The 22,226-nt window shown below is 34.9% G+C and overlaps 1 protein-coding gene across 2 annotated transcripts in view; it reads left to right on the top strand.

Annotated features, from left to right (window-relative positions):
* Nucleotides 1-22,226, top strand: part of IMMP2L (inner mitochondrial membrane peptidase subunit 2) — a 477,314-nt gene that overhangs the window by 11,771 nt on the left and 443,317 nt on the right. For both annotated transcript variants that reach the window (XM_056340695.1, XM_056340696.1), the window contains exon 3: nucleotides 5,873-5,976. In XM_056340695.1, coding sequence (XP_056196670.1) covers nucleotides 5,873-5,976 — 104 coding nt within the window. The remainder of the gene's footprint in view (nucleotides 1-5,872; nucleotides 5,977-22,226) is intronic.

Below are 22,226 nucleotides of genomic sequence, written 5' to 3'. Positions count from 1 at the left end.
GGCTTGGTTGATTTGTGTTTAATGCTATAAAAAGCATGTGGTGGGGAGGAGGGAATGGCAAGGTGGCATTGTGCTTTATGTGGCAGTCTATAATCTGATGTTTCGTCTCTGTCAAGAAACCTCAGCTGGTCTAGAACGCAGCTCTCACCTCAGGAACAGGGATGAATGTAAAATCATTGACTCCAGTAATTGTACAATCCAAGACCAGAAGTTAAGTGTAACATAAGTTACCTTTGCCCTTTTAATGAATGTTATTCTGAATATCATTGATGACCAAAGATAGGAGGATCTCAGGGCCTACAGCTGCAAAGCCAGAAATTTCCTCTAGAAAGGAGGAGTGGGAAACTGTGAAAACCAGTTTAATTCTCTTTTTTACTATTTTCACACAGGAGAGAGGAAAATATAAACCACAGCATCTAGATAAGTATAAAATCAGCCAGATGGATACAGTTCTCTCATTTCCCATCTCCCCTTTTTTTGCCTTTGTCGGGACCTAGAACCATGTGCTGCATTCAGGATGCAGATACATCCTGGATTTTATGTTATGGTTTTGTGTTTTGTTTTGTTTTGGGTTTGTTTGTCTTTTCTGCACCCACTCCCTGGCCCCGAGCATGACCTGAGCATTTAATTTTTAAAGGGTGTTTTTTTTTAGCATGCCACATTGCCTTTCTTTGCTTGTTGTTTTCTGTCTCTGACATAATGTTCTGTGTAACATGCATTCTTGTTTGAATATTTTTTCTTGGAAGCTGGAAAACCTTTTTCTAGATTTCCCTACTCCACGAGTCTGTTGAGCCCCTCTGGTCAAGACCTCAGTTTTATGTTTCCTTTGAAGTCAAAGCCTCAAGTATTAGGGTGTGCTCTGGTATTGTTCTGGAGTGTTACTTCTGTACTCACTTGAAGGGCATATAGTTAACTGTGGTTTATCTGTGGAAGATTTGAAAAAACACTACAGTTATTTGCTCAGATTTATTCAGCCTGACAAAGAAGGATATGCACTCTTCATAGTGGCTGGGGAAAGCAATATATATTCACTGGGTGATTAAAATCTAAGCTTTTTGCTTGATGTGCCTGTTGACTACACGTTTCCTCTGTTCATTGAAGTATAGCTAGGTTGAAAGCTGAGATTTCTGGTTTTACTGACATCTCAGTGTCTGTGAAATTCTCTTTCTGGTTTTATTCTGGACTGTCACACTGAAATAGAAGTTTGATTTAAACTGCATCTGAATGTTTTTCAGACTACAAAAAATACTTTCTAGTGCTTTTAATAAGATACTAATTTCCTTGCCAAGATTTATTAGACACCTAACCAAATCTGACAGGGACATAGTTACAAGGAAAATATACCTCTCTTGCAGAGTAGCTGAAGGAGCACTGGTCATCCCATTGCAATTCCATCCATTTACTGTGCTCTCTGAAGGGTGATCTATGTTGAATGTATCTGAAAGCTATGGATATGAGGGAGAGTGAAGTTCAGTCAGCATGTAGTCATATATCAATCACATCCTTCCAATGATATCTTATTGTCTCAATTTGAAGATATCATCCTATGATTCCCAAGAATTTGTTTGTAATAGACCTCTAAAATGTATAGCTGGCTTTGTGTACTCATCATTGTGGCTCCTGCTGAGCCTGAAATTAAAAGTTCTGACAAGAAGCAAGGTATAAATCTCTGTGTGTCACACTCGCTCTCCTACCCACGTTCTCTGTTGCACAGTCTCTCGCCCCCTCACTTTCTGTTTTTCTTTTGGACCAGTGTTACTGTTGCTTCATAGTTCCTGATGTTGGTAATAGTTTTTGACACCCTGGCAAGCATGCTGAAAAAAGGTTCTAATGAAAATACAAATTTTCTGATTTATTCCCAACCAGTTAAGACAGACTAAATGCATTTCATGGTCTCCAGCTGATTTTGTGTTTCTACAGTGCTTTCAGCTATGTGTCATAATTCTTTCACTTGCGCTGACTTCAGTGTATATGAGTATTAACTCTAACCTATAGGGAATAATAGTGAACTAGTGCAGTTCATAATTTAACATTTTTTAATTGTTTCATTACCTTTTCTTTTTCCAAAATTACTGTTTTTTTTAAATTCCCACATGAGGTGGTTTTGTTGCTTAGGATTTTACAGATTGATGTGCTTGTCTAGCATTTTGTTACTAGTGAGTTTTGGGTGAATTGTAATCTGTTTACAGCATTGAATGTAAGTGACACAAACAGCTGGTAATATGCATTCATAATTGGCTGTTGTGGATTTTTTATGACTCCTCCTGTAATGCTGGATGTGTACTTTAAAATGTTATCATATGGATATCTTCATACCCATTTATGTTTTGTTTTGGTTTTTTGGGCTCTTTTTTTTTTTTTCTTTTTCCTATTGGGTTTCATTGCTTGTCTTGTATTACAAACTCTTCATACGTAATTATATGGAAAAGGGAACCCCCTGTGGATATACAATTTTGTAAATTCATTAAATCAAATGGAGTGTTTTCAAGTGACATGGAAGATGACAGCGTATGTGCAACTATATATGCAAGTTCTATTGTAAACTGTTCAATACCAGGGATTACAGCAAGTAGCCTGACCAGCGATCTCTGATGAAGCACACTTGTTTCAGCAGCAAATGTTATTCAATGTTCTATTCCATTATGCATAATAGCAGTTGTTATTATTCTATGGCAGTTTCTCCTAACTTTATTATTAGGATTACTGTACTTAAGCCTGTGAGCTCATGTGAATATTCTTTCTGTTCCCCAAGCTGTAAGCAAATCAGTTGTGACCTTCTGGTGTTCACTAGCAGCATAACAACTATCAAGTTAATCATTATTTATAGTAAAAGGGCATGCTTTTACCCTCCTACTTATGGAACCTCATGTCCTGTGAGGCTTCATCATATGGCTGGGGATCTCAATTTGCATGCTTTTAGCATTAGATTAGTTAGTAATTGGAAAGAGTGAATGTTTTGTGACTTCTGCTCCACAGTTCTAAATTAAGACCTGTGCATTTCATTTGTAGCAGGCTATTATGCCAAGAACTTGGGCAAACAAGTTATAATGCCTCACGCTAGAGGAAGGAAGAAGCCCCTGTATTATTTCACTACTTATAAAAATAAAGCCCTGGTGAGCCTATTTGTTGGCTACTTTTTCAGAACGTGGTTTTTTTTTGTTTTGCTAGACCTGAGACCTTACTACTTGTAAAAATGTCATGGGGAATAAGTTGTATCTAGACAGAATGCATTAAATTCTTTCTGTACATTTTGTTGTGGCATCACAATTTATTTTATTTACATTAGAAAAAGACTTACTGAAGGATTTAGATGACTTTAAAAAAAAAAAAAGGAAAAATACAATTTTGATGTAAAATGAAAGTTGTCTCCTAGTTTTCCTTACATTTCTTCTACCAAAATAGTAACTTCATCTGCATTTTTAATATGTCAGGTTGTTTTGTTGGAAAGAGAAAGAATACATTGTCATATTTCTCTCAAACCTAATTCTAATATGTAACGAGATGGATATCCACTCTGTATGTCAATACCACATGAACAATAGATTAAAAACAGCAAAGCAATATGGTATTACATTTAGAGTGCTTTTAAGTTAGACTGTGCAATATCTAAATGCATTTAAACTCTGAAGCATTTCTTTTGTTTAAATACAGAAGGCAGTAGGATTCAACTGGGATAATGCAGCACCTGGTGTATTTTTCTGTAAGATGAAGCTGATGTAGATTTAGTCGAGAGGAAAAGTTTGTGAACACTCATGTAAATCTTTTCTAAGTATCAGCTGTGAAATACATTATCTTTTGGAGCAGTGGGTTTTAAATTTCCATTTGTTTTGATCGTCTCCTTCCGCTCTTTAAGTGGACACTTTTGAGTACCAAGCACTTTACTTTTTGAGAATATACCATATGCATGATTCCTGCTTAGTAAGGTTGGCCTCTCTGCCTTATATGTAGTATCATTTTTAGCTTCTGGCCCATGTGTGCCTGCATTGTTAAAATGAGTATGACTGTGAATTGTTTGTGGATTTGTACATAAATATTTTGTATGTGAAGATACTATCCTTTGGTGGAAGATGCTATGATGTGGAACATAATTCTAGAAAACTGTGATTAAAAAAATAGTAATTAAATATCTGCTAATTAGCTTCTGGTTGACGTTTATCTGACTCTTGCAAGGCATAGACTCTAGTAGATATAATAGTCATGAGTGTTAATGTATTTATAGCTTATGCTTGGACCATATCTCTGTGAATGTTAAGGTGATCTGCTTTGATCCGCAGACTTTACTTGGCTAGAACTTTGCCCTATAGTCCACAGCTCAAAATGTAAGTAGCCTAGTCTGATGTTCAACTAAAATTATTTTGTCATTTCCTTCCTTCCACCCTGACATATTTATTCTTTTCACCTATCATATTCATTACTGTTCCTGTCAATTACACCTACTCAGGCCCATGGCATGTTACTTTTTCTGGAACACTGAAAAGGTAGTTTTTCACAGGTCCCATTTGAAGTAAGTCTTCATCAACTGATCTGGTTAGCAAAGAAGAGATGATTGGGGAAACTGTAGTAAAACAAAAGCAGCACTTCTAAATTGCTTTTGAAGTTAAAAATAAATTCTAAGTGTGTATCCTGGTTTGGGAGCACAATTTTACTGACTAAAAATACAATGAAATTTAACACTGTAATAGCTTGTGTTGAGAACAGTTAATTTCTATCCTATATCCTGATTGGTTTCCTCGTCAAAGCTACAGTCATTCTCGGGAGGGGAATCTCAGCAGTGAAAGTCTGGTGGTACATGTGGAGGGCCAAGTTATATTTAAAGGTGAACACTGAAAACCTCTTCTTAAAAAACAAAAAAGTAAAAAAAAATTAGCAAATACTGCAGGTATCATACCAATAAATGACAGGCTGCCTAGTCTCAACACTCTTCTTTATTACATATGTCAGCCAACTCTAGAGTCTAAATCAGAGGTCATCTGCTAGCCAACTTGGTAAAACTGTAATTGTATTAGAAAAGTCTGAAAAACCTTACTGAGAAATAAGCTATTAAAAGACTTTAGCCTGGATTACTTGTAAATGCTTTCTGTCTAATAGAAGGAGAATTTGTATTGAAATAACCCCTGCAAAAATCAATGACAACAGTGCTGTGGAAGTTACTTCCTTCCTCTGCTGTTTCTGGTGGGTTAACTCAGAGCCAGCGTTGACCAGGTACCCTGGTTTTGTACCCCATCACACAAAATAATTATGTATGGTTCCATGTACCTCCTAACACTTTGTACTAATTACTAGGTTATTTTAATATTGACATTAGTGAACAGTCTCATTTAACTGTATGGTTCTATGAGAGTTCATACTTCTTTGTATCCTGTTATGGAAGGCAGTGTCAGTGTTTTCTGTAGGTGTAGGGTTTGGGTTTTTTCCCTTTGCAAAGGGAGCTGAGATTAGTATTGTTACAAGTACATATTCCATTTTTAGTGTGTTATGCTTGTATAAGCAGTAATATGCTTATAGAAAGTTTGCTTTATCTGGGAATTTGTGTTCTTGGTTCTCCTTTGTTTTTACTATTAAATGATTTGCAATAAAGGCAATCACTTCTTTTCATCGGGCTCGTCATAAGTATGTATACGGTGCAATTTAATTTGCATGCAGTAGTGCGTTGAAAGATGTGAACTACAGTTTGTTATAAATTAATGCCATTTAACATGGCATTTAATAAATGTATTTCCCAGAACACAAGATTTTTGGTCCTCTTATCGCAAGTGGATACGTCTTTACTGATTTTAATGGATTTTACCTGTTGATAGAATGAGGGTTAGGTGGAGGATTCATAGAGGAAGTGTAGATCTAAAGCTGTTTTGTTTTTTTTTCCCCTTGTCAGCCTTCTTTGAATCCTGGGGGAAGACAAGCATCTGATGTAGTACTCTTAAACCACTGGAGCATTCGAAATTATGATGTACAACGTGGGGACATAGTGTCATTGGTGTAAGTACTTTTGCATATATTTCAGTACATGCTTATATAAATATTGAGCTATCAGTATTTAATATTTAATCTAAGATACTGTAAGTATATATATGAACAAGGAACATACATTGTTTAATAATGCCTTATTTTTATTCCTATAATCAGTTTTCAAACTCAGATTTTCAAAGAATGTATTGTCAGGCTTTCACTTGAAAGGAATGTGGTGGTAAAAGATTGTGATACAGTGTGTATGCGTACCAAAACTGCCAAGAAGAGAGAGCAGTGGGATAAAGAGAGAAAATAGACAAAACATTACGTGGCTTAATGGAGTATACTTTTGAAGCTGTTTGCCCATGCACTCACATTTGTAAGAAAAAGTGTTTCTTCATCAATTAGTAATAACTTCTTTTTCTGCCGGAGAAATCTGGCTACTGCTGAATAAAATGTTAAATACGATCGCAGGAATTCAACTGTCTCCATAAAGGACAAATGTAGCAAAAAAAAAAAAGTTTACAATTACAACGGAGAGGTCTATGTATCGAGCCAAAAGGTGGCAGTGTTTTGCTGTTAAAAATATTCAAGACTAACAAAGGACAGAAACTATTTCAGCCTTAATATAATAGAGAAATGGAATGTCAAAGTGTGCATAACTGACACAATGATATAATACATTCTCATACTACATGCTTGGATAGTTTAAGTTTAAGGTTTTAGTTTTGTAAGTGAAATGCACAATATGTAGATTATAACAGAACTGTCTTTGGAAGCTATATTATCTGGCTTCCGTTTTGTCATATAACTCTTCTAATGGTCCCATTTTTTTGGCCTACCTCTTCAGTCTAGTGGTAATTTGTATGACAATTTTCATTACCAGCTCTTAAAGCAAACTCTTTCATGTAGTCTTTTGTTAGAAACTTAAAATTTGCTTTATGGTCTCTTGTATTTTCTGGCATGTAAGATTGTCTGTAAATGGTCTAGCTACAAATATGAATTTATTCATGTTTTCAACACCTAATATTGCAAAAGGACTCCAATTTCAAGTCACATAATGACTGCTTGTAAAATTTGATTCTGCCTGTGTGTTGCATCCCTCTGCCCAAGTCATGGTCTGGTGATCGTTTAAAATGGTGAATGTAACTGATTAGTCATTAATAGACTGAACAGAAGATGAGCATGTTGTCTGATTGTCTGATTGGAAAACAGAATAATTTCATTCTTATCATACTACTTGAAGATCTGTGATACCATCTGAGCCATCTGCATTGATTGTTTTAACTTTGCTATATGTTTGGACATGATAACTAGTATTTTAAATACTGTGGGGTTTTTTGTATGTTTTGAAAATTCTGCGTATTTTTTGTGGAGCTTATGTACACCCACATGAAAGAAGTCATATATTTATGTACTGTACTGAGGTTTTTCTTAATCTTTGGGGAAATACACTGACTAACCGGAGTAGAAAATTAAAAAATCATTTTAAGAACAGTACAAAGGAAGTTAAAACAACTTTAAAATAATATATTGAATATTTTTGATACAGAAATATTGAAGGATATTTTATATATCATTAACAACTTTTAAATTATAAGTGCTTCATGGTGCGGGTTTGTTAGGAGCAGCTTTGGCCTACTAGCTTATTGTAATGAAATGTTTTTAATTGTGCTGTAAAGACTTGTAGGATATAGTATCTGGATGTGATTTTGTACCAATGTGAGTTTATTTGAGACTTAACTTTTGGTACATGAGGCTTTTATTGTGTAAATGTGTTAATGTTTTTATCCTTTCCATTTTGATTGTTTAACAATGTTTCTATAACTCACTATTGAATAGATACCCTGCATGCATGTATTATACTTGGTGGTCCGCAGACAATTTGGTTGATTTAAGCAAGGTGTAAACAGGGAAGGCCAGTCTCCCATCAGCTGCTGCTTTTTCTGTTCCTGTCAGAAATTCAGATGAGAAAGTATTGGTGTGACTGTGATAGGCAGATGGGTATGTAAACCTTCTTTCATATCCTACTTGGCTGCTTAGCATTTACCCACTGTCTCCTCTTTGCCAAGTCATAGTAGAAAATAGTTATGAGGTTGTGGGAGGATGGTCTTTTGCAGAACAAGAAAGAGCTGAGGTAAAATATTCCTTAATGGCAGCTTGACCAGGGCCATCCAAGCTCTTTGCTTTCTTCATATCATCAGAAATACTGTGTTGTTCTAGTGCTGTTCATATCACAACTCTTAAAAGATATTGTTGAGATCCCAACTGGCAAAGTCCTGCTTAAGCAGATGGCTAGCAGCCAAACTTCAGAGCAAAGAGATGAGTTAGGTTTGGTGGCTCTGAATACCCCAAGAGAGGATCAGTCAGCCTGTGATGATGCTTGTGACACTGCTTGCAGACCCAAAAGCTTTTCCTTGCTCATCCAGTCTAGTTCTTGAACATAGGTAATGTTGTTATTTGCTGACTTTGATTACAAATGAGCACCCTGTCCGCAAGCACTTGGCGGTGTTTATGCCTGGTTAAGGTCTTAAGTAAAGACTGCACGTTTATGGAAATGTGTCATGTATCTCTGTCCATCCCTGCCTCTGCATCTGATGTAAATATGCATCACAACCACAGCTGTGAAATTAGTCACTGTAGGAACACACATGTGCATATACCTGGTTTTAGACATAATATGTAGAATGGTATTAGTCCTTAAAAGTGTAAAACTCGTCAGATAAAACCAATGGAAAGAATAAGTTGGTAGCAAAGAAGGATTTGCTTACTTGTAGTGTAGTGTTTTACAAATAGTTAAATTTTACCTCAGCTTTTTAGAAGACATTTTAAGGGAATCTTTTTAATTTTAGGTTCAACTCATCCTTATTGGTACCAGAATTAAGAGCACTTGATGTTACACGTTATAACTTTTGAACTCAGAATTTTAAGTTGATTCAGAACTAAGGGAAATTAATATAATCTTTTATTTGATCGCTTGCTTGAGTGCTTTATTTAGATACTGCTGTATTACTGGAACTTAATAAATTAAAAAGCAAAACAGGAATATTTTTTCATTATCAATTATTATTAATTATCAATTATCAATTAATTATCAAGAGTATCCATTATGATGTGTTCCAGAATACTACCTTTAGTATTTTTTTTTTAGTATTATTTGCATCTCTTAAACTGATGCAAAAAAAAAAAAGTGTTTATTATTTTGTTTTGGAAATGCATTTATTTAACTTCAAACAGAGAACACAGTCATGTGGCAAGAGGTCATCTTTAAAAGATAAATGAATGCATATTTTTGCTGGGCAGACCTTGATCTTTCAATAACTTTTGTGGTCAAATAGGCTTTCTATTTTGTAATTGCTCTGCTGAGGTAGATCCCAGCAGTTATGCAGAACTCTCATCAGATACTGCAGAATGAGTAATAAGACAAGTTGCCTTCTCCCAGCTGGTTTCACTCTGTAAAGTCTGAGTTGCCAACAGCATTGTAGCTGTAGTGGTATGCATCACAGCGGGGGTCGTGCAGCTCATGCAGGTCCTTGGGAATATATGCTGCAACTGCGCTTCCTGGTACTAATGGAGATCATGCTCTTCAATTGCGTATTAATGGAGGGTTTTGCCAACTTACCTACATGTCATTTGGTTTCTACTGTGTATAAATGTAGGCATTGTTATAAAAACATGTTACCAAAGAGTCATTTATAGCTCTAGAATTTATTTTACTACTGTGTACCTTTATATCCTAATTATAAAATTATGTCCTCTTTTTATTCCAAAATTCCTGTCTTAATGTACAAAAAAGTTGTTGCAACATGTAGAAGATTGCAAAATCAGAGTGTGTATCTAGAATGGGTATTTTAAGGATATGACAGAATTTAAGTAAGCTTTTGAAATGAAGACACGAGAGTATTAATTCAGACATTTAATTTTTTTTTTTTTAGATAAATAAAAACTTGGGCTTTGTCTTGTTCTTTACTTGGTTAATAGGTTGTTAACAAAGGAGTTAACCATGACTGCAGTATAAATAGGGTTGTTAGATTTTGAATGATGAAATTTCAAAGCTGCAAATATTCACAGATACTAATATTAGCCTTTGGAGGTTGTGTTACTTCTAAAATAGAACACCTTCTCCAAGGTGTGGCTGAGAGTGGGAACCTGCTTCCTGGGTAGGTTGCCAGGTGTCCCTCCATTTCTAATTTAAAATGTGTGCTTATGTGTTAAATAAAGATAGCTGTGCTGATTTAATCTGGAAAAAGATTGAGAACCAATGCTGTTTGTTCCGTACATTCTGAATGGTAACATGCTTCTAAAGTTTTGAACTATAATAGTGAAATGAAAATGGGCGGTATATTTAAAAATATTTTTAAAGATCAGCTATAATAATAAGGAAATTAATGTTGTATATTTTGTCAGCTTCTTGTGAGTTCTTATATAGAAGCATAATTGCTTTAAGTACAAAGCAATTTTTTATGTAGAAATTTCCTTGACGTTTTTTTAAAAATAAGCATACTTCTATCTGCTATCCTGATGAAGGACAGAAGGTGCCTTCTGTCATGGCTTCCTCTGACTGTAAGATTATATCCAGGACTTTTGGCAAACTCCCTTACTTTTGATAACTATTGAGTATTTTTGTGTAAGGTTGTGTGTGTTTAAGGTCTGAAAAATCCAGTGCAAATCAGGATTCTGGAGGAAGAATCAAAGTACTGCGCATGAGGTTGTCTCTGCGACTGTGTCCCTCGCTGACGTCTGCTCAGAAATGAGAACTGGAAAAGGTAGTTCTGTGATGATATTATGGGATGGTTCAACAAGTTTCAGCCTATTCACACAAATCTGAATAATCCAAATTTTGAAGAAATGTGGTCCTGTTCAGTTGACGGAAACAAAAGAGTTCTCAAATGGTGCAAAGTGAATGCATACTATTAATAAAACATAATAATAATAATAAAAATAAATAATAACATTTAAGAAAACATAATAATTAATAAAATTGGAATGTCATTAATAAGACTAGCCTAGTAAAAAAAATATCACTAAGTAGTTACTGAAGGAACTGCTTTGAATTAGAATTGGTAGTTGTAATTATGAAAAGACTTTCTACTATATTCTGATAGATGTAGTATGAATGGATATTTAATGGTTCTTGCATTATTTTTAAGAAAGCTTCTTTCTGACTAAAACACTGAACAACCTTTTATGAATACCTCTTCTTGACCTTCTTAAGTCTTCCAATTTCTATTCTATTTTTGTTTGTACTTGGGTCCCTGTACCAAGTCATCTGTCTTCTGGCAGGTAGGACACTGCAAAGGAGGTTGTGCTGACATAGAAGCTAAATAATCACTTTAGTTTCTGTGCCTCAATGACCTCAGGAAATCTTTCCCTATTCTGTTCTTTTAGCTGGGAAAAAAACCCCTCATGTCTTTTCCTGATAAGAATCAACTATGTAGTTCTACTTGTATTATCTGTATTACAATCTATTCTTAGAGTAGATATATTCAGACTTGCATCTTATATTTATAAAGTAAGTAAAATCTGTTTTCTAAAGAAAGTTTTCAGATACTGTACATGTTCCCCAGTTTTATTATGAAGCACTCGGGATGGGTTTAAGTAGGCAATTATTCTAAAAGTATGGAAACTGAGCAGTTGTGGAGGAAATAAATTGTGGTTAAAGTAATGGTTATTTAATTTAAAGTCTGTGGATGTGAGTAGGAAATTTACAAGATTTGACTGCAAGAATCATTGCTGGAGAGAGTCTGGCTAGAATCTATAGGCCAAAAAGCAACATATATGGATGTTATAGCTTATGGATTCTTTAGTGGTCAAATTGCAGCTTGGAGAATTATAAATAAATGTATTTTATTTTCTGGAAAGTTAATGATGTGGAAGTCAGTTAAATGGCCTAGGCCTTTTGTGAAGGAGGTGATAGCTGATTGGGAATATTACTGTATTGTTGAAAGTGGTGCCAGTGAGGACTTAATATTCTGATTCATTTTGATTTTATCGGCCTTGCTTTTGAATTTAAGTGCCTTACTATTGAATTAAGAAACAAAGTGTTGGTTGCTGAATGTTTATTGCTGTATCCATTAGAATACCATATTGCAAGTTTACTAAAAACTACTTCATTGCTTACTGAGTTAAGCTGATTAGACAAAAGCAAACATTAAGCTTATGTACATTATGTACACAGCAACGTATGTCAGATAAAATTATTAAATCTGCATCAGGTACTTAATAGGATATAAGAGGACCTAGAACACTGCCACAAGATCAACGATTTTGGGTCTAAAAGTAAATGTTGAGGTTTAATAACAAGATATAATTATCTGAATAAGCTTTTTTTATTCTGGTTAGCATCCTTGAATAAATTTATGGACATCAGTGTGGTTGTCAGGAATTCTGTTTAAAATGTGAATTCCTATTAGTTAGGAAATAATTTAATCTTAATTACTATTAATAAGATAATTCCATCAGTTCTTGTCTGAGGTACTGCTCTTAGAGTGGCTGAAGGCTACAACTTGGAAAACCTATAAATCACTATTACTGTGTCTTTTGCTGTCAGCTTTGTTTTGGGGATTTTTTGCTGCATATAGTCTTTGCTTTTTATTTAAAATGCACCATTGAGGGACTTGACAAAAATAATTAAAATCAGATGCACTGTCTGTGATATTTGGTTGAATTTACTGCTGAGATAAATAGCATAAAATTTCTCTAAGACATATTCTAGTGAAAGTGGAGGGAAATTACAGTCTTGCCAACCTCAGTACCAATTCAATAGCATCAAGATTAAAGCTGTACAGAGCTGTAGCTCTTGTTTTAAGTATGGGGTTTTTTTTTAATTGCCCCATGTGTATTTACATTAGAATAATTGTGAGTTATGGTTATGTTGCAACTCAGCCAGATTACGATGGGAATAATAAAAGCAAGTTACATTTGAAATTTCATCCAAATATATATATATGTATATGTATGTATGATACTTTAGAAATCAAGAAAGATGGGAGAAAAACTTGCTCTGTTGTGATCTTTAAATTGTAAGATGGTCAGATAAGGTGTTAGCAGCTTATTAATACATAAGGAGGACCTATGTTGTGCAGAAGGAGGGCTGTTAACAGTAATTTTAAATCTCAAAAAAAAAATAATTTTCTCATTTGATGCAATTATTTCTACTTCACTTTTTAGTCATCAGGCATATGAAGAAGAGACGGGGGAAACCCCTATTTTAATAAACAAAATGACCTCTACCTGCCTCTATTCAATCGAAAACTGAACAGCATAGAATAGATTTTCCTGATATTCTTGATGACGGACAGTCATAGTATGTTGGAGATCCTGGGTCTAAGTGGACAGCTGCTTGAAATGTTGCAGAAATTACAGCCATGGTTTGAATGGCTGGAAAGCTGTCTCTGATCCTGTAACTCTAGCTTACAGTGTGATGGCTGACTGCCCTGAGAAGGTCATGTTGAACAGAAGGAGCTTGAAACCTGCCTTGATTTACAAAAATGTCACTTTTACCTTTTGAAATATTTATTATTTAGATGCTAGCAACTTGCTTTGCTTTCAGCAGAGTCTGGTGATATGAATGCCTGCTGCGATGTATGTACAGAAAAGTAACAGTGTATTTTTCCTGAACTTTTTTTTTCTTTAACCTTAAGAAAATTTGACAACTCTGATAGGAAAATATTGATAATTTTTTTTCTCAGTACATTTCCAGCCGCGGAGAAGTAATTACTGGTTATTCATGACTGGCAGTGCTTGTAGGTACCTAGAGCTAGGAAAAGTTTCACTAGTCAGTGAAAGAGGCTACACAATCTTATTGCTGGAAGTGGCAAGAAACATGACTGTTTTGGCAACTAATGGGGAATTCCAGCATTCACTCTCTATATGGTATTCAGATTAGACACCTCCTTAACTAAATTCAGGCTGAACATCTGTGATGGTATAGGATGAAAAAAGTAATGGGTATCCATATGGTTATCCTTGCATGAAAATACCAAGTGTATTTTAGATTATGATAAATATAGATGGACCATAATTTTTGAATGTGTACTCAGCTGAACAGATAGGTTGAAGCTTTAGAGGATTGTTAAACTGTAAGTAAACTGATAGCTTGTTGAAAATAAAGTATTTTCCTTTCCTTGAAGATAAAGGACTTGAGGAAGCCTATGCACCATTCCTAAAGAAGATAACCTATCAAAGTACTTAAACTTAGGTTCCACCGAACTGATGAAATGCTGAGTGCTGAATTGGTGAAATACTAGATTCAGTTTAAGATAAACTTCTTACTAGATTAAGATCTTAGCTTTCATATTGCTTTACTTGAATTGTGAATGGTATACATTTCGCGTCTAAAGATGCTCTATCAACTTCTATTATGAAGAAATGGTTCTATACTTAGAAAATGAGTAATGAAAAATCTTTTCTGTAGAACAGTTCTGGAGATTTTGTTTTCCTATGACACCATTCTCTTTCAAAGATACTCAGTTCCTTAACATCAAGTCATGCCTATTCCAGTGCTAAATTCTGTTATCTGCAACAGCATAAAAGCTTCAACAGAGAAATGTACGTAGGATGTTGTACCATGAATCAGCAGTGCTTAAAAAAAAATAAAATATCAGTTTCGCTGTTTAAGAAAAATTACTGCATCCTAGGTTTCAAGTCCTGGACATAAGCTGTTAAATGTAATTGGTTCTGTAGTTTTGGAGTATGCAGAAAGATGCCTAAATACATTTTAGCCTTTTGTGTAGTTAGACTGTTTTATTTTGTATACAATCTGGGAAGTACTGAGGTGATATTTTATTACATGGGATATTTCATACAGTGTTCTTGGACAAGTTATAGTTTAAATACTGCCACAGCTGACTGCATATCTTATAGTAATAACTTCTCCTAAGCCAGTTTACTGAGTTGTATTATGAGCAACCATAAATATTTACTGCAGAATGTTACTTCTAGGAATCTTTCAATGAGCTATACATATGCTGACAAAGTGAATTCTGCTTACACATTAAAAAATATTTATTTCCCATCTAATTGGTGAAGTTGGAAGAAAAAGCATGGGTCTTGACCTGTGCTGAGTATATTATGGACATGAATATTTCTGCATGTAATAAACAGAGTCTTGGCCTTGTTTTCTGTTTCTTTTCAGCCTGTTAGTAAAGGCAAAAACAAAGGAATGGCAAATTATCAGGTTTAAAATGATAATTAACCTTATCATCACTATATTTTCTAGGGAAATTATATTAGTCTGTATTCATGAATGTAACATTAGGGTTTTTATGTGTAATCAGCTGCTCCTGGAAAGTGCAATTGAACAAAATTTAGCTTTAAATACATGCATGTATATTTGTTCAACTGAGAGGGTACCTTGCTGCTGTTGTCAGCTGTCTGTCTATCTGTAGATTAGCTACAAAGAAATAGAGTCAAATTCTTCTTAGAGATGCATAGCAAAGGGATGAGAGACAATGGTCACAACTGCAGCAGGGCATTCTGAGCAGATACAAGGGAAAAAAAATGCAGAATTAGAATGGCAAAGTCGTTAGCCAGGGAGACTGTGTGAAACCTCTATCCTTGGAGATATTTAAAACTTAACTAGCAAAAGCCCATGCACTCTGATCTACCTTTGCAATTGTGTCTGGTTTGGCTGGCAGTTGAAGTAGATGATGGCCAGAGGTCCCTTCTAACCTGAATGATTCTGTTTGTTTACATCAAATAGAATTTCAGCAATGGAACTTTTAAGATAGGGAACATAATAGTCACAGCCTTTCAAAGTTAGAAGTCAACATTACCAGTTAGTGTTTACAACATGCATTATGATTTTTCAAATTTGTTTTATATCAAGGAAGTGGAGTCCCTAAAACCCTCTTATTCTGTAGATGTGGTGGTTATATTTGTCTTATAGTGGTTTCTAAAAGACCCAGTCATGCATTGGAAGCCTGTTGTGTTAATAGCTGAATGTACAGAGAATTAGAAGATTGCATTTGGGTTTTATAATAAGATTGTAAATTCTTCAAAGGAGAAACGAGTACAGCAAGGCAGATGTGTATGGTGAAACAATCTGGGGTGGGTGGGAGTCTGCACATTGAACATTGGGTCATGTTTAACATACTATAGTAGAGGGAACTGCTTTGCAAATGTATATGGAGAGCAGTTCCCAAGTGAGAAGAGAAGCCTGGAAAAGTACACAAGTAATTGTTTGCTCACTTGTTAAATTTTCAATTAAGTCTGACCAGATTCATTCATAAGGGACAGGGTCAACATTTTGACTGTAAGTCAGAGAAAAATGTGTCAGGAATAAAGTGTAAAAGATACCTAAAATGAAGGCAAAAAAATTAATAGGAAACTGAAAGCAGAGAGAGGGGTTACCTGCAAATTTTAGTGCTGTGGCTGTAATTTAATGACTTGATGTATGAAGAATCCACAATAATTTTTTAAATTTATTTCATAAATAGAACTCAAATTCATTTGAACTTGACCTGTGTCCTCTGCCAGTATGAAGCAGAACAATCTAGCCTGCTACTTTCTAGCCACTTGGCTCAGATGTTCCTGGTATTGTAGATATCTTCTTTTATAACTACCTTTGTAAAATGTAAAAATGTACTATATAAACAGAAATTTGGACTAGGGAAAAAGGTAGAAGTAAAAACTTAAAATTATAGTTCACTTAAAACCATGATCTATAGCATAATGCCGTTTAGGGTTTCAGGAACTAATAGTGTGTATCTTAAGGCAAAAAAGAGATAGCTAGTGAGTATCTTTCTTGTGTTATGTGTTGTCTTATGTGTTTGCTTTAAGGGAAAAATTAGTGATGTTCTCAGAACAATAACTTTGATGTTTCAAGAACTAGGGCAACTGTAATGAGAGAAGTATGGTCTTGCCATATAAAGGGAAGTATATTGTCAGCAAGCTCAAGATAATAGCATCCTGTACACCCAGAAGGCCTGCTGTGATGTTTGCGTCTGCATACGATCCCCTTTGCCCTCAGAATAGTCTATTTTTAAAGTTGTGCTGAGTCTGACCTTAGTAAAGAGAATACTGTTGGAAGATTTTTAAATGCATGATCATGCACAATGTATTCCTCAGTCCTATAGGACACTGACAGTAGTATTTTTTCTACAGCAAATTTCTATTAGTTGGCAAGTTCCTTGAGTTCAAAGGCTTACCTGTTTAATGTTAAAAGGGAAAACTTGATTACAAATTATATTCCATACCCTTAATAGCTTAGCTGAACCCATGAGACAGAATTAGAGACTTAGGTTCATTGTTCAGGACAGTTTATGATGAGGTGGTTTCAGATTTCTGATTAGAATAGGAACAGTTTCTATAGAACATGACACACTGACTCTGTTGTGAACTGCATTTTCCTCACTGTGAGCTGTGATTTCTTTGTAAACTTGTGACGAATATAGATTGTTCTAGGTCAGTATAACCACTACTTAATAGGAACACCATGCACACCTTTGAGAATTAGGAGGCGGCTGTTGGTATGGTTGACATACGTTTATTGTTACATATTTAAAACACCTTGCAAAGCCAGGAAATTGTAAGAACAATAATTTTCACAGGCCTTTTGTGGCTTTCGAAGATATTGTTTGATCTTTACCTTATCCCATGATATCTGGACTGTAATATTGAATATTAGTTAAATTTTTTAAAAAAAGGTTGACTTAACACTTGTCACCCTTACTGCATGGAACCTTACACTTTCCTGTACTCAGATAGTGCTTTTTGTGTATCAGCAGAGCTGCAGAGAGAGGGCACCTCATTCCGTGTGTTTTAAAACTGACAGTGATGGGAAGGTGCTGTGTTGGGAATGAGTCTTTGCTGGGAGAAATGTATGATGTTGTGAAAATACGTTGGCTAACATTCATTTAAACTTTATTTAGCAAAACAAAGGATCTCTGAATGTCTGAACCCAAATTTAGCAGTAAAGATGTGGATCTTAATCTCTGAAACTTTGTCTAGATGCTTCTTAGTTTTGATAATTGAAATGGCAGAGAACGCTCATACAGAATATTTTCTTCTCTGTATTTCCTGTTTTATTGACCTTTTTTTAGGCATTATCTCAGTGGTTATCTTTGAGAGAGTTTTGAGTAGCTGGCCTTCCAATTTTGTTCTGGTCATTTCTTATTTGTAATCCTGTGGCCATTTCTGTTGTTGAAGACATTACGGTTTAAGAATGCCTAAGGTGGGTAGAGGTTTATGTAAGTATTTGCAGAGTGTAATAGTTGATTCTGTGATGTGTTACCTTAAAACTGGAGGACTGTGGTCTGCAGCTTAAGAGCTGTTGTCTTCTACTTTTCTAAAATCTGCCACCTTTTTTCCAGCAGTCTAATTCTAAATAGCTTCCACTTTTTCCTTCATAACATTTAGCAGTTTTATTTTTTTCTGTGTGTTTGTTTTCATGTATGTTTTAATCAGCTTTTACTTGTGGTTAGTGAGCAGGTATAGCATATCTGTCTAGTCCGTATGTGAACCAAATGACGCATTTGAAAATACTTAGAGCTTGCCAAGACTCTTAACAGTTGTGTTCAGGATTTAAGCGGTGTAACTATACGCAAGGCAACTCAGCAGGGTTTTTCAGTTCACAAGATTTGCTAATGCAGCAGCAGTTAACCACCAAGGGAAATTTAAATTTGAAGGGGCTCTTCATGTCCTGATTTGTAAAAGCCCTCCTGGGCTATTCTAGAAATTTCTGCTAGCAACTACCTTTAGCTCTGCTGTGTGGCTTCTTTCAGTTCCTATGTGCAGCTGTGTACTGTTTGCTAAAGCTCATCAGGTATTAAGTCACAGCAACAAGTACACTGTCTAGCTGGTAGTGCCAGGGCTAGCAAATATGTCAACCCCTGGTATTCAGACAACATATACAAAGGATTTGGTCTGATTAGCACAAAGCATTACTTCATGCTAGAAATATTCCGTTTTGGTATCTCTAATTACCAGTTATACTCCTGCTTTATGATAGTAGTAGTAATGTGAATGATACTGGAATGAACTCAGGAAAGATTTTACTGCTTTTCTGTCTCATACTTGCAGTTGACAAACTGAAGAAATAAAATACATCAATAATGCTTTTGTCATGAACTTCATCTACATGAAGATAAAAGTAATGCAATTTTTAACGTTGCCTCATGAAGAACCCCTTTCTTAAACATGCACTTTGGACACAACAGGTTTATGATTCGTGTATTAATATATTCCTGATAAATCTCCCGTGTATTTTCTAAGAATAAACTGATTTTGGAGATTACTGGAGAAGTTTGAGCCAGGTATAAAAGGTGACCAAATGTAGACTGGTGTGAATAGTGGATACTCAAAATGAGGTTTAATTTAGGAAGAAAATTAGCCACCCCAGGAATTAGTGAATTGTGATAGCAAAATAATGGATGTAAATTGTTGAGATTATAATTTTTTTTAAAGTATTTATGATATACATGCTGGCAAATAAGAGGCTTGCATAATAATTTAATAATGCTTATCATGTGTATGTAGTATTTGTAGACTAATGTCAGATTACACAATCCATTCGGGAAATACTAATTATGGACACATAGAGGTCGTATTTTGAAACGGTTGGCATCCAGTAGCAGAATGACTGCAGCATACCACTCACACCCATTACAAAAGTTCTTAAAGGTATATGCTCTTCATGAAAGTCAGTCATTTTTTCCTTTCCCTGGGTGAGTTGAAACAAAAGAAATGGTTGGTGCTGCTGAGAACCCAGACTGTGAAAGAATTTGGAATTCCTGTTGTCCTAATTCCTTAGAGTGTATGAAATTCATATTGCCTGTGAGAAGAGAGACTGTAATCCCCATCGTGCTCTTCCAACCTACAGCCCAGAAGATTACTCTCAACTTTTTTTCCTTAGGGTCCAAATCTAATATATATTTTAAACTAGTTCAGAAATTCAAAAGACTTAAAAAATAGCAAAAGAAAAAATGTTAAATGTGTTTATTTTACAGTTTATTAAAAAAAATCAAAGATTAAAAAATGGTATTTATACTCTTTTAATGTGTTGATTTGTAGATGTGTTTGTGGTCTATATTGTATATAAAATTTTTAGATCCTAGAATGACACAGTGTTGTATTTGAAAACAAAATCCTTGTTCATCGGACTGTATCATGTATGCAGGCAGCAGCTGAAGATCCTCCCCATAGAATGGTGAGCTTCTAGTGAGACATGGGGATTATTCAGTATCTTAATAATCAATAGGAAATATATGATGGTTTTTTCAATGTAGGACCCATTTTTTTTAAAAAAAAGATCATTCTGAGTTCTGTATTTACAGGCAAATTAGATCTCTTTCTGAAGTTGTTTTCTGTCTTGGGATTGTTATATTCAGGAGAACACTAATAAGCAGAAGGAAAATTATAGCACTGCAACCAGTGTGATTATGAGATTCATCTAGGCGGATGCTAAAGAAACACTTATTTAGATTTGTCTCCAGTTATGGTTTTTAGTGCTTAGATTGCATCAGTATCCAAGGCCCTACCCAAGCCACAGATGGTATGCTACTGGACAATGAACTGCTTTTCAACCCCCACTCTGTTTGAGTGTGTAAATCTTGAGATGACAATCATGTCACTTTGAACCAGTCCTAATAAACACATCCAGAAATGTGAGAGACAAACCAAGGAAGCTGAGAACAGGCCTGTGATGGAGAAAAAGTTATATGATCAGCAGTTCATGAGACTGTTCTGTTTTTGTTGATCCTAGCTGCATTTTGGTAGAATCTTTATTCAGTGGAGCTTCTAGAGAAGGAGTTGATGTGTTCATTATACTTCTTACTTGGTTTGGTTTTGTTTTATTTTATCATTGCTGGCTTCCTTAAACAAACAGATTGCATTAATACTTCCCTTTTTAAGTGCTTGCAACAGACTAGTTCACCTATTAAAGTTTGGCCATCAAGCAAATTTATTTCCTGTCTTGATAGCATCTTTTGACTTGTTTTTTGTGGGTTTTTTTTTGTTTGTTTGTTTTTTTCAATTGAAGAGTCCTTAATGAAGCCTTAAGGATGAAGCCTCTAGGCTATTATTTTATTCTTGTTTATATTTTGTCATGCCTAAGGATGCTGATACTGGACAAGAGCATCATTGTTCTAGAAACTCCACATAATTTCTTTGTTGCCTCAAGGAGGTTTTCTGCATTAAACTTACTCCAATTATCTGTATTGTTTTAATAGTTAGATATCATAAATCAAGCTTACTCACCAGAATTTCCCTCTAGTCAATGGAGAAAAATGAGCACTTCCAGAAATGAGGTTTTATCAATTATCCGTAGACATTTTGTTTTAAATGATGGGCTAAATAAATGCCATGGATTTTAATTTAGATTAAAAACTTACTTCTATATGAATTTTCCACTGCTGTCCCTTAACTAGGTGGCCAAATAGCAATTAAATTATTTGAACCTGTTTAATCATGCAATTTTAAGGATTATTTACATGCATTTTACTTATGTTCAGAAAAAAATATTTTCCACATTCTATCTTAAATTTCAGGGTGACATGTCTTACTCTTCATTGTACATACCTTGGAGCCTCCTTTTGTAAGATTGTAATAGCTGGCCAACAAGCCTTCAATGTTAGTCAAATTTTCATCTTGTCATAAAGTATCTGTTAATGAGTTATACTTGCAGTTAATTAAATAATATTGGGGGTCTTCTTTACTGTTCTTGTGTTTACATCAGTATTTTCTTTTTGCCCTTCCTCTCTGTTAAACCACACAGAAGAAAAAAGGTCATAATTTAATGAATGACCCCTTGGATCACAGATGCTGACAAAATGAAGCCTGAAAATTTTAAATTGGCTGGCTGCTGTTATCCTAACAGAGCCCATTAAAGTCACACAAGAGCGCATAACTTATTATGTAGTGAAACTGTGACTTTTTCATGGTTTCTTTGTAAACATGACAAAATTTATGGATGGCATTAGTGATACTAAGTTGACAGAATTAAAACCCCTGTTTATGGATACAGTTCAGTAACTTGATTTAATTAGATTCTCACCACATTGATCTAAGAGGATTTTCAAGCAGTATTTTATGATGGAGGGTTTAAAAGAGAATGCTGAAATTCTCACACGAGTGATGAATTGCGAGAAATATTTTCAGTTAAATATACACATATTCTTTATAGGCTTGCACTTTGAAAGAGTGTGCAGTGTTTTGTACAGGGGCTTTGGCCACCATACAATCCCAAGCTTCATCTTTGAGTAATAGTATACTTCACTAACACTGGATTTGTTAGTATTACAGGTTCAGCTCTACTCAGAGACATGCTAGAAGTAGGCCAT

This window comes from Falco biarmicus, chromosome 5, assembly GCF_023638135.1.
Source record: "Falco biarmicus isolate bFalBia1 chromosome 5, bFalBia1.pri, whole genome shotgun sequence".
NCBI classification, from domain to species: Eukaryota; Metazoa; Chordata; class Aves; order Falconiformes; family Falconidae; genus Falco; species Falco biarmicus.
This window is presented reverse-complemented; position numbering and strand designations above follow the sequence as displayed.